Source organism: Pectinophora gossypiella, chromosome 10 (genome assembly GCF_024362695.1).
Source record: "Pectinophora gossypiella chromosome 10, ilPecGoss1.1, whole genome shotgun sequence".
NCBI classification, from domain to species: Eukaryota; Metazoa; Arthropoda; class Insecta; order Lepidoptera; family Gelechiidae; genus Pectinophora; species Pectinophora gossypiella.
Genome location: NC_065413.1, coordinates 4,206,963 through 4,220,637, shown reverse-complemented (window position 1 = coordinate 4,220,637; position 13,675 = coordinate 4,206,963). Strand labels below are relative to the sequence as shown.

General features: G+C 35.2%; 2 protein-coding genes across 2 annotated transcripts in view; one reads left to right on the top strand and one right to left on the bottom strand.

Moving 5' to 3' along the window:
• LOC126370370 (C3 and PZP-like alpha-2-macroglobulin domain-containing protein 8) overlaps positions 1–7,336 on the top strand; it is a 170,867-nt gene extending 163,531 nt beyond the window's left edge. The window contains exons 19-26 of the mRNA XM_050015208.1: positions 104–502; positions 796–905; positions 1,642–1,787; positions 2,179–2,371; positions 2,856–3,012; positions 3,392–3,543; positions 3,899–4,058; positions 4,625–7,336. Coding sequence (XP_049871165.1) covers positions 104–502; positions 796–905; positions 1,642–1,787; positions 2,179–2,371; positions 2,856–3,012; positions 3,392–3,543; positions 3,899–4,058; positions 4,625–6,205 — 2,898 coding nt within the window. The 3' untranslated portion in view covers positions 6,206–7,336. The remainder of the gene's footprint in view (positions 1–103; positions 503–795; positions 906–1,641; positions 1,788–2,178; positions 2,372–2,855; positions 3,013–3,391; positions 3,544–3,898; positions 4,059–4,624) is intronic.
• A 5,292-nt stretch (positions 7,337–12,628) lies between these two features.
• The window catches only part of LOC126370324 (uncharacterized), a 42,874-nt gene continuing 41,827 nt past the window's right edge, over positions 12,629–13,675 (bottom strand). Inside the window, exon 5 of the mRNA XM_050015176.1 lies at positions 12,629–13,428. Coding sequence (XP_049871133.1) covers positions 13,384–13,428 — 45 coding nt within the window. The 3' untranslated portion in view covers positions 12,629–13,383. The remainder of the gene's footprint in view (positions 13,429–13,675) is intronic.

The window sequence follows — 13,675 nt, the reverse complement described above, 5'->3', positions numbered from 1 at the left end:
CAATAAATAACTTAAAAAATCTATCTTAAAAATGAAGAGCACTTTACAAGAGTAAATTATCCTAACCTTGCTTTGAATGAATATAATCTTTTGTGTTTTCCAGGTTCAAGTACTCCTCTCTTTCCGTAAAAACGACAACTCCTTCAGCGATCATCCAGGAATGAGTAGTCACTTATCAACTATAAGAATCTTGGAAATACTCACCAAAATTCAATCTTACTATCCAGTTGACCCCCAACTCCTACTATCCATCAAAAAATGGATCCAAACTCGTCAGAATCCTGATGGTTCGTTTACACCGCTGGCCGCTGATAAAGAAGTAGATTACTATCCAGTGGAAATGAGGAAGGTGAATGGAACAGAGCAAAATGTGGATGTGAACGAGTATTATTACTATGACAAAGATGGTAATATGACGCAGGAAGAGATTGATTGGGAGCGAAGAGTAGAGGTGACGGCAGAAACTTTGGTCGCGTTGCTTGAAGTTGGAGTTGAAAATCAGGTACTTAAATGTTAAGAATGAAGCATCATCTAAGTACTATGTATACGCATTTACTGGATTACTAATAGTTAACCACGAATGAAGGGTATATTTTCTTCCCTTTTTGATAAATGTACCTACTGATGTTGTAGTATATATTATTATGATCTCTTATTGCGTGCGAAGATTGTATTTGTCATTATTCTTTGATCACAGATACCAAACGCGTTTCATAGGTTCAAGTTAGGCATGCACATTGATATAGTTGTATATCAATGATTATGCATTTTTATGATCATGCCTTATGATTTCAGATGGACGCAGACGTAGCAACCAAGGCACAGACTTACTTGGAGAAGAATCTTCACAAGTTGACATCGCCTGCTGCCCTCGCTGCCTCGGTGTTAGCTCTTGTTCTTGCAAGGTAAGTTTAAACTTACAAAATATTTCAAATATTTTTTGATATTGAAACGCCCGTAGCGGACTTGCAACAATGACATTAATTTATGTTAAGTGTACTTTCACCAACACAGTTGGCTCGACCATTACACTCGTAGACGGCGATACGTCTCACCACCTATCTCGTTAGTCTAACAGAAAGCTCGGTGAGGTCTAGGTACTTAGTTCATCTTGCGATAGATGTAATTCTGACTATACCGATTGGGATATAGTCGTCAGCTTATGTTATGTTCAATATTATGTTAGATGGCAATTGTAACACTTATTCACGTTGGATTTACAGAATGGCAATGTTTGTAATCAAGGCCATGTCTTTTTTTCCGAGGCACGGGAAAAAATGGCATTCTCTACTTTACAAAAAAATATTTATATGTCAGTTCAGGCCTTTTATTTGTGTGACTAATAAACTTTTAAAAGAAAATATCCAACATAGTGATACGGCTTCGGATTCCAAACTTAGAAATACCAAAACGGCTTTCAAAACAATTACTGAATGATATAAACGGACCATGTCAAACAATTTGACTACTCTAACAACTATCAAATTAAAGTTGGTGAGCCCGATCATCAACCTTAATAAGTACAACCTACATACATAAACATAAACTGCCTATATACGTCCCACTGCTGGACACAGGCCTCCCCTCAATCAACCGGAGGGGGTACAACCTATACTTACATAATTTTACTTTAACTTTCAGAAGCCCAATAGTACCAGAAGCTCTAACAATTTTGAGAAATGCCTCGACCACTGAGGAGGGAGAGTTTGGTTGGCCAACCCCGAGAAAAGACGCAGCTGACTGGTTGTTGGAGGAAACCTCGAGGAATATCAAGACAACTTCATATGGTACGATTCAAATAAACCATAATAATATTATGAATTATTCAAATCAATTGAAATAATATAATAATGACGTTTTAAATAGAGGTATACAGGGTTGAAGAGTAAAATCCTAAAATAGTCCAAGTTGCTGCATAGTTCATAAAAAAATCCTTGCCAATATTTCCTATTTATTAGTTAATCAGAAGAATAGGATGATTACAGCAGAATAACTAGTATATTTATTTTATTATCAGCGAAATTATTTTGTATTTGATGACACTTTTGTTGAATATGCATTTTACAGATATGTTACTTGTCTCGATATTTCCTAGTATCTTTCTCAAATAACAAACCAAAATCTACGCGACCACGACAGCAGTAATAATGGAGGTATTCGATTGTATTTTTTCCACAGAAGCAGTAACAATGGAACAATACGTAGCTGGCGTAAGAGTCCTGTTAGCAGCTTGTGCTAGAGGCGCTTTAGCCGAAGGTGAAGCAGCTGCAAGGTTCCTGTACTATCGAGCGTCTACTCTTCAAAGACACCCTAGTTTAGCTTACAGCGCTACAAAAGCTGCAGCGCAATATGCTGCATTGGCTCATGATAGGTAAAGAGATTTGTTAATTACTGTGAGTAATTCTGAAGACTATCTTCGTAGGCCAGATTGTATGGTAACTGAGCTGATTGTACAAAAGTAATTTTACCCATGTCTCGTTTCGAAAAGCATGTTAAACAATGGCCTCAGCGAATATAATAATAATAAAACACTTTATTGCACACAAATTTACAAGACATTTACAGGATGAACTTATTCTAAGGTGGGCAAAGGCGGCCTTATCGCTAAGAGCCATCTCTTCCAGACGACATTCGGCGAATATTTACTTAAGTAATTAGGTACTTAGTTGTTACCCGTGCTATTTCAGAGGCCTTTAGCGGCTGTTAGCGGCGGTTACCCTGACAGGTTGGTAAAGTCACTTCGACTTTACAGCATATTAACAATTTCAAATCTCAGTAAAACTATTGAACACAACTTAAAATGTAGATGCTCTTCATTTCTAATTTCACTATCATTATATTATTATCTATTACAGGCACAGAGCACTAACAGTATCCCTAGCAACAGCAGGCATGGAACTGACGGACACACTAGAGCTGCGAGCTAAGACACCGCCGCGGCCTCTGCAACTACCCGGCCTGCCAACCAAAGTGTTCGTCTACGCTACTGGTGCCGGCTGTGCTACTGTGCAGGTTTGCTACTAGATATTAGACTTTAAGGAACACTATAAACACTAATATACAGATAATGACACTTAGTAAGACTAATTAGTAAGAAACCTTTAAAACCTCCTCCTTCCTCTTCTCTCCTCTTTCTCTTCTGGCATTTAAGTCTAAGAGACCTTTAGAGATATTAAGAGAAACTAAGAGGTACTAAGAGACAGTAACTGACCTTTGGAGACATTCAGGGACACTACTCTAATGAGTACACATTATAATGTCAGAGTAAACAGAGACACAAGTGACCAATTGACAGACACATTGGCGCTCCGAATATTTATATCTAATGGTTTTTTTTTTTATTTTTGATGTAGGTCCAAACAATTACCTAAACCGTTGTGCAATTTTTTAGGGCACCATAACTTACTCGACATACACTCCTAAGCCAGAGAACACATTGCTGAACATTCAAGCTGGTATTATTGAAGAGATCAGACCTGAACGCAGCACTATCGAAGACTTACAAGGAAACTTGCCCACTCTCATCATCAAGACTTGCTTCAAGTGAGTTCTTATATACTATTTATTAGAAAAAAACTATAATTACTGTTCTCAAAGAGACTCCTCAACCGCCTCCTCTTTTGGATTATAATCTTCAGTGTGCTGCATTAGTCTGACCTTTTATTTTAATTTTTTAAGATTTCGTATTGTAGATTTGCTTCAGATGGCATTAGCTACTTGGGAAAACAAACGAGGAACGTTGAAGAGTCTCATCTGGTACAAAATTTAACAGGTCTGAGAATGACCAGGTGTCTGACTGAATAGTGAATGCAATGCGAGGCAAATTTTTACTGAAGTACTTCAAAAAATGAGAATCCCAAGATTACAATTATTTCAATATTTGTTTGTCTGATTTTAGATGGAAAGGCAAAGAGCGTTCCGGTATTCTTCGCCTTGAGTCGTCCCTATTCTCGGGCTATGAGCTACACTCGGTCAATCCTGTCGTACTAGATGGTGCCACTTTCGCTGATCTACACTACGGCTCTAGAGGAGAGTCTGTGTGGTTCGTGTTCGCTAATGTAAGTATCAATAGAATAGTATTTTTGAGTAATCTACCAAAATACTTTATTTTAATTATTTTACTTGATATAGTTAGTAAAATTCAAACTGAAGAACATTATACACTACACGCGGCGGGCTGTCAACGCTCTTCGCGTTCAGTACAATAATGGACTGAGAATGTTGCTGGGGCTACCGCGCTACTGTAGTGCATCGGGAATGTTTGCGCTGGCACACACGGATGGGTTCCTTGCCATAGTACGCAAAAGGGTAGCGTCACTGTTAAGCAGAGTAAGGAATAGCTCCAACAATATTCTCAAGTTGATTAGTGAGATGCCTGACAGCCCGTTTACAAAACACTGGGTCCAGACGCATGTGTGCTGTTCAGGGACCAAGGGTAGGTCATATATGAATTAATTTTCATTCAATCCGTACTTAAATTAATTTACTAACCTAGTTTGTAAGTCACTGTACTAACAATATATGGATTAATGTCCGAAATAAAGATATTTTATTTTATTTATTTATTATAAATGTCTACATTATTACTTCTTGTATTTACAGATCAGTTCTTCCTTCTTTACAGATCAGTTCAACGTGCCCAGTTTGTGTGACTTACGAGGCCAGATCCAAGTTTGTCATTACCAGCCTTCGTCCAGCTTTTGCCAAAATCTATCCTTCCACTCGTCCAGACTTAGCCGTCGAAACATTCTTCCACGCGAGACCAGGTAGCCCACTACTTAGAGGTATCACTGATGATGACTTTATCACATGGTTCGATAAAACTGAACTGGCTAGCCTCAAAACTGCCGCCAATATTGACAACATTTGCGAATGTGGACGTATTTGCAGCAGAGACTACGAATTCCGAAAAGAAATTAAGCATCTCAATGAAGAGCCGACTACTACTACAGAAACATCAGAAACTACTTCGAAAAAAGGGGAGGAAGTGGCTACAACTGTCACTACAGCAAAACAAATTAATGAAGTAACAACTAAGAAAGTCATAACGACCACACAAACATCGACTACATCGAAAAATGACATCACAACAGTAAAACCTACATCAGTGGAAACTAAATTATCTCAAGAACCTAAAACGACTTTAATAGTTTCTACAGAACCTGCCTCAGCTATAGTACCTTATACAGAACCCCTTAAAGTAGAAACAACTCACACTGATGATCCAATAATTGTACCAACTGCGACATACGTTAACACAACCAACAATCTTAAAATCGAAAACGCTATCGTCCCAACAGCCACAAAGTCTAATGGCGAATTAATAGTGCAAAAAATCCTAGTTGCTAAAGGTGTGCCAAAGAAAGAGGATTTGAAGAAAAAGCCTCTTCCAAGAAGAAAAGGAACCTTAAAGGCTACTTATGGCGACAAACAGGAGAAATTCTTCGCAAAAATTAAAGCTACTAATGTTACGGAATTAGCCACGAGTCAAACAGCTAGACCTGAAAATAAAAATAAGATTCAGAAAATATTTAAATCAGTGTCAAAGGAAACCTTTATTCAACAAGATCCAATTAACATTACTACAACTGAGACACCAAAAGACGTCGAACAGATAAAACAGGCAAAAACGGTAAAATCTATGAAAGAACGAGTTGAACACTTGAGTTCTAAGACCTTTACCAAAGTGTCAGAATCGTCGCATATTGCTCATTCAGAAACATCTTCTGTGCCTCATACTATAACAGCAATCACAAACAGCAATATCAAAAACATCCACTACCGAACAAAGAAACCAAAAGCTGCTACTCAAATTAAGAAACCAGTTGTAAACAATACACAAAGTGATATTAAAAGCGAAAAAACTGAGACACATACTGAAGTGAAAGTTAATAAAACGAAATCAAAGAATATCATACCCGAAAAGCACGCATCAAAGACTTTAAAATCAATAAATAAAGAGATCCACAAAATACCCCCGACGCCTATATCTGAAACTTCAAAAACTTTAGCTGAGGCGCCAAAATCGGACATTGCACCAGAAAACAAAGGTAGTTTTGAGATATTAGATAAAAATGGTCTTTGGGAGATGCTCAAAGAAGGATCCGGTGTTGATTCTGCTAAGATAGAAGACAAACTACAAGTACACAATAGGTTAATCCTCGCACAAAATGTGTCAAATGTAAACGACAATCGATCTTTATAAACCTTAATTGTTATGTAATGTGTAAGACACAAAGACTTCGGTATAAATATTTTTGTAAACTCCATGCCATCTGTACTGATTGTTAATAAATCCGACACAGCTATTCCTAAAGCACATTTTATTGTTGATTGTTAGAACGTATTTGCACTACTTGTGTATATGTATAATTTATTACCTATAAGGATAATTAATGATTGTGTGTGTGCTGTAAATATTGTTGTAAGCTATACTTTTAATTAAACTTAAGATGCGCGCTGTGACTACGATGATTATGGTTGGTATCGCACATTTGCTCAAAGCCAAAGGTAATTTGAGTTATCCTAAGTTTTAGAAGTACCTAGTTATGCCAAAGTAGTTTAGAGTAGAACTAAATAATATTACGACCCTAAATCCACTGCCTCTCGTATTTGGGATAAATAATAATTTAAATGAATTTAGAAGAGTAACTTTACAAAATTACATAAAATTTATGAACAGTATACTGACTGAATTCTAACATTATACGAGGATGGTGTTTGGCACTCAAATTTACTAATCCTGATTGAATATTATGAATCAATATTAACCTACCACGTGTATTATATTATAAAACTAAACAAGTTCTCTAACGGTACTTGTATAAGTACTATTGGTCAAATAATAACTATAAAAAGTCTTCGATCTTTGAAAGTTATGTAACTTTTAACGAGTCACATTTTACCTGTTGTACATTTTAGATCAAGCATTTACTTCCTATCCTATATCTTACTCTACCTTATTTATATGTCATTCCTATTTAGTAGTGATGGTAGCCCTTTGTTTTAGATGTAGCTTTGTAAATACCCTGATACTTGCCAAAACGTATTTGTAAGTCTAAGCCCTATTATTTTAGAATATTTACCTTCTAGAGTTAGATTTTAGTGTTAGGGTAATGTAATGCTAAAGCCCCAGAATTTCCATCCGTCTAATCTATCTTCTGTATCTATGTAAAGTGTAGTTTCTTACCTTTAGGCTGTCTATATGTATTTGGTTCTATCGAGGTAGTATATCAGTAACCTTACCAACTAGAATCTTTAGTCTTTCACAAATTTCTTCTACCACAACAACACCCAACCAACAACCTACAACCTTTATTTATAGGTATTCTACCAAAAAAAAAACAACATTTACGATACGCTGTTTTGCTTGTTTAGCACTACTTACTAGTAAAAGATTATGCCTACTAAATATCTAAATATACTTTTAATGTATTTTTTCTACTTCACTTCCATCACTTTTATACTATTATTACTTGTGATCGCTATTTTAAGTTACTTTTAGCTTAATTGTATTTATTGGTGTCTTTTTATAACTCTTCTCCTTGATCGTTGTATGTTTATAGTATTTTTTACTCATTATCAACACTATTTTCAGCTTCATTGTTACTGTGTTTTATTTAAATACTGGATAAAACTTGTGTGGGTGAAATGTTGGCGTCCTTACAAGCGACTTCGGCGAATTGCAAAACTTCAAATATATAACATTTTGTTGACATACAAAACACGTGATAAAAATAAAAAAGATAAAGCATTTGAAATCAACAACCTTTTACAATTCTGTTTAAGAACGTAATCAGAGCGAGAGTAATATAATTTTCAGAATCGTTTGATGTTACCAGAAGTTACCATTATTCGTGAAAACGACACGAAATGTGCGTTGATGATGATTTTAAAAGAATCTTAGATGTCACTTCTAAAAGAGCAATTAAAAAATCTCTTGAACAGTCTACACACAAGGTTACTGATATAAATATTATTTTATTCTTCTAAGGAGTGATGTCTTCGAAAGGTTCCATGTTGAGTGCGATAAATGTGGGTTATTTCATCAGACTAGTTAACTAGTTATAACTAGAGTATAATGGACGGTAGTTTGAAATAGCAAACGATATACCTTTTTTTGTAATACTTGCTTGCATTCTTATTTTATTATCTTTGAGTGCAACTGAAATGAGAGTAGGTATATCTGTTGAGTCAAAGATGGTAATATTTAGAATTGTGTTGTAGTGAAAATAAATCTGTTTATTGAATGATTATGAGTCTCTACAAAATTATCAGAGGTTTTCAGAACTCTTTCTTGGCTACCCTCTTGTTCTTCATCCACAAATTGGCATTCATTGGCGTTTAGCCTACTTCAAACTATTGTCATAGGTACGTAGCGTCAACATTTCTTATTTTCCTTGCAATGTCTGTTTCCCCTGTCTTCTTAGATTTAAGTGTTTGTATGACTATTTTTTTTTTGTAAATAAATTATTTTTATTAACTATAACATTATTGTAATTGCTGAATCTAACCAGTTGTGTATTCCCTGGTGCAGTCGATAGTACCGGTATTTGATAAATAACTATTTATTGTGATTCTTGACTTTTCTTCTTTATCTCAATTATTCATCTTATTGTATTTTCTATTTCTGATATACTTACTCTTCTTTGGCGCAATATTGAATATTATATTTCAGCAATTTCCACATAGTTGAATCCTATTCGTGTTTGGATCACAAATGATTATCAAACACACAAAACATCGTGAGGAAACCCAAATTCCTGAGAAATGCATTATCGGAGGGATCTGACCTAATCTGTATTGGACTGGTTTTCCCTTCGCGGGTTGGAAGATCAGACAGGCAGTCGCTTGTGTAAAAAACCGGACCTGTCAAATCTTCAGGTTAGGTAAGCGGACCCTGTGAAAAACAGGATAATGCTAGGGGGTTGGACTTTCCGTTTTGAGTTATATTTACATACATACATACACATACATAAACTCACGCCCGTAATCCCTAATGGGGTGGGGTGGGCAGTTATATTTACTTATAATATAATAAGTTTTAAGCGATATTACCTACTGTCGACTGTAAATGAATGGTAATTTATGAATTATTATAGTAAAGGGTTCACCTACTCGTATTGGATATAAGTAATTAATATTTACGTGTAAATGTACGGTTGTATGAAAATAGGTGCTTGTGCGGAGGATTCTCGTCAATTTAAAAATGTATAAATCTCAATTTTGACGATATAAGTAATTAGATCTAAAGAATCAATGTTCGTGCTTACAGAATAAGCTAGCCACTTACGATTCCTCGATGTACTGAACACAGATTAATTTAATAGGTACGATACAAAATAAATGATAACACCTAAATATATACCAATTATTTTTTTCTATCCTGCAAGATCCTAGCATTTTAGTTGCTTTACATTGAAAATTACAAGTATTAAACTTATTAAGATAAACTCCTTTATGGCGTGATTCCTGTACACACCATCGAATTTTATTTTAAGTTATACCTATAATTTTCTTATCCGCCGACAAAAGAAAGGGACGGGTGACAGCGGCATAAAATTATATTGGCCAATAACCCGACAGAATGAAGTTGACAGCACACGTCAAACGAGTTGCATAGCGACATGCCTATTTTATTTGCTTTGGTCCATCTTACCCTTACGGCGGATAAGAAAATGACAGGTATAATTTAAAATAAAATTAGCATGTATCTGCAGGAATCAGGACCAATAAGTAAATAAATATTATTCTACCCCTATACAAAAGGTACATACGTTGTGTAACATTATACTCACTCCTATAAGATCTCTTGGGCCTCTTTCATTCGAGCAGCGGTAAATACTTCGCTTTTCAGCACAGTGCCGGCGAAAGAGCCAACTACAGCTGTCATTGTATTGTTAACATAATAGACACATATCCACATTTTTTATATTTATTTATTTATTTACATGAGGTGGTATATACTTTAAATACTATTTTTCTTGCAGCTACTTTTCCTCGACTATACAGATTGTGAGAAGCTGGCTGCAGTAGTTTTAGGCGGATGAGATGTTTATGTAAAAACAGTATAAATTTATACTCAAAATTTATTTATAAATTTTGAGTTTGAGTACTCATATGTGTTGATTCTTAAAACGAAGATTGTTAAACTAACCCAAGCAAGTTTTTCAAATATTATCACGTGTTGAATAAACATAAATAATCGCTCGAATGAATACGATGTGTATTCATATTCAAACAACTTCTTTCAGAAGATTGTTCTTTAAACAGTTAAATTATACAAAAGATTACACGCCTGATTAGGCATAGTAAACAGCTGGGACGTTTCTCTGATTAGATGGCGAAGCATTTTTTTCTATACTGGATGTCTAAAGGCGGTTCTCCTATCTTCGTAAGAACATACTTACATCAGTAAGTAATAACCGGGACCAACGGCTTAACGTGCCTTTCGAAACACGGATATTCTTATTTTCGGACAATCGGGTGATCAGCTTGCAATGTCCTTATCAAACGAGGAATCACCAAGTGATTTGTCCCCTCCCGGATTCGAACCCAGGCCCTCCGGATTGTGAACACAACGCTCAAACACTGGACCACGGAGGCCGTTATTTACGACAAGGTTGTTTATAGGGAAGTAGTTGATTTTGTATAAGGCAAGTGTTGGTTTGTTTATCTGTTTAAAGTCATAAGGCCGATATTTCCAGACCCAATAGGGTTGGAATTTTAAAAGGATCTTACGACTTATGACTTTAAGTATCAAATAAAACAAAAGTACCGAAATAAATATTTACTTGCCTATAATATAAAAAATAATCACGCCATAACATGAGAGCGACTATACCGATTTCGTTCATATTTTTTTACGCAGATAAGTAGAATAAAATCTAACGGATGTCCAATCAGACAGAAGTCGAAAAGGACGTGGAAATACGCAACGATAAAAAGGAAAGTTTAAACCTCTAAAGCGCCGTAAGGCAAGTAGGTTAAATATAACCTACATAGGTATTACTTTTATCACTTATTCAACGTAATTGTCATGGACAAACTTGTTGAAGGTCAATGTAACATTTTTGAATTTCTGTCATTTCGCAAGGTGTTATGGACTGAAGAGAAGAAATGACAAGAAACTGCAACAGCAACACGTCTTTTAAATCAATGAGGGGTATACATTACAAGTTATTTAATAACTAGAGGAACACACTTAATACCAGACATTTTTATCAAATCATTAATCTTATAATAAGCTTTTTTACATAAAGTAAGCTTCACATGAACTTTAAATTTATTTTCTGAGAAATCAAAATATTATGTGGTTTTTATTGTAAAAACGTACACATAACCCCAAAAAAGATGAATTTATTTACTTAATCTAGAATTTTGAATAGCAATTTTATTTTTATTCCTTGTATTTTAAGTATGTCTTTCACAGTTTCTCGGAAGGAGAGATACATTTTTACGTAGATACATACATAATTTTTATACGAAAATCTTAAAAAAGTAAATCGTACAATACTTTGAAGGAAAGAAAGCTACATGGTTCATTATTCTCTGTATGTGAACAATAAAAGCTTCGTGCATAAATTAAAAGGCAGCCATGTTTTTATATTTGTATGACGTAAACATCACCGTGTTGATGCTAAAAGCCGCTTTTTTTAAAGAAAAATAAAACTTGTAGTAAGCACACTTTTCATTTATCTCAGATGGTTAGGGCCCTAACTCAATAGGACGCTTTGGTGGCGCCACCAACAAAATGTATGCAGTTCTGTAAAAGATACTTCACCTGGTTTTGTTACTGTTACTGTCTCACAGTTTGTTACCGGAAAATGAATTCCGAATAATATCCCATTCGGATTCGGGTATCAAATGTGGCTGAAAATTGTCTTCTGGCCAAGACGAGCATAATAAGCCGTATTGTAACAGGTGATCAGCCCATCGTCCAACTTGTTAGAAAGGACGCTATCCCTCTGTCGGTTTTTACGACATGTCCGACAAGATATAGAGCTAAACACGTTCTATGTTTTATATTCACTCCTTTTTATATTCTTGGCCTGATTATGTCGTTGTGCAATAAAGTATTATTGATTGATTGATTGATTGATTGATTCACTGTTAGTGTGGCACTTGCGTAAATGTGTGTGTGTGTGTGTGTGTGTGTGTGTGTGTGTGTGTGTGTGTGTGTGTGTGTGTGTGTGTGTGTGTGTGTGTGTGTGTGTGTGTGTGTGTGTGTATGTGTGTATATGTATGTGTATGTGTGAGGCCGCGCGTGTGTGTGGGGGGGGCGCGTGTGTGTGATTTGTTAATATTTAATTGGTGCTTCTATGCTGTTCTGGGAGCAAATAACAAAACAAAGAACACGTTCAGCTGCTTGTCTTCCCGGGCATGTCGTAAAAACCGTCAGAGGGATTGCGTCCTCTAACATGATGGACTAATGTTATGGGATATAGGCTGATCCCTTATCACCATAAGGTTCATCATATCCATCTTAGGACTTCGTATCAACAGTGGCTGCAAGTTGTCTTTGATTACTTGTGGCTCTGCCCACCCCATTTGGGATTACGGGCGTGAGTTTATGTATGTATGTATGTTAATTGGTTTTATGTAGGTGGATGCTGAATGAAACCAATGGTTAATTATTACGTTTTCTCAATTGCTTGTATTTATTCAACATTACAATAATATTGATCCGTAGATGTACATTGTTTATTTCAAAATGGCGCCTTAATACAGGTGAGAATAATTATGTTATGAAGAGTCTAACAACTTACAAACATTACAATAATATTATAAGCCATGGAAATATAATAACTGTAAAGAAAGAAGATATTTAGTTCTTAAAATTATTATAAAGTGTGCTTAAATAATAATCTAATTATTTAATTATGGACTAAAAATTTCCACTAATTTCGACGGATATATGGAGCGAGAGACATGCGCATTTACAATAATTATAAAATGACAATATTACTATGAATAATATTATATAACATTTAATAAGATCTTATTTTCTAAATATATGAGAAAATCTAAATTTAGCTACTTTTAAGAAATTATAAAAACAGATTAGAAAATCTACAGGGCAAAATGATATGTTTAGTTTATGCATAGATTAAAAAAAATGTGTACATGTTTCCATAAAAGTTTATTTACCAAAGGAAAAAAGTTACAAAAACTAATTGATTGAAAGTCAATCTAAACCCGCTGAAACTTAAGCACACTTTAATAAAACCAATACTAACAGCTATAACATCTACACATTCAGTCCTTATGAAATCTGAAGACAGGTCTATGACATATGAATATATTTGAGTTGCGTACATAACGTTAAAATGTTAGCAGAATCACGAATTAATTGTGATGTATCTTCCGTGACTGTTGCGCCACTCATCTCCTCCGGGCATAAGACAGCCAGGCGGGTAAGTCCGGCTTCTAGAAAAAAAAACTCATATGAAAAACCCTCCGGTTGATTGACGGCATAGGCTGTTTACGTTATGTTTGAAAAAAGTTACAAAATAGCCTGTTAGGGCCCCATTTTGTAACTTAGTCAATGAGATACTTTATACGAAACGTCATGAAAGATTTTTTTCTATTATTGTATTATTATTGTAGAGGAAGGGGAGGCCTTTGCCCAGCAGTGGGATCTTGTAGGCTAAATAAGATTAGCTTAGTTTGTATG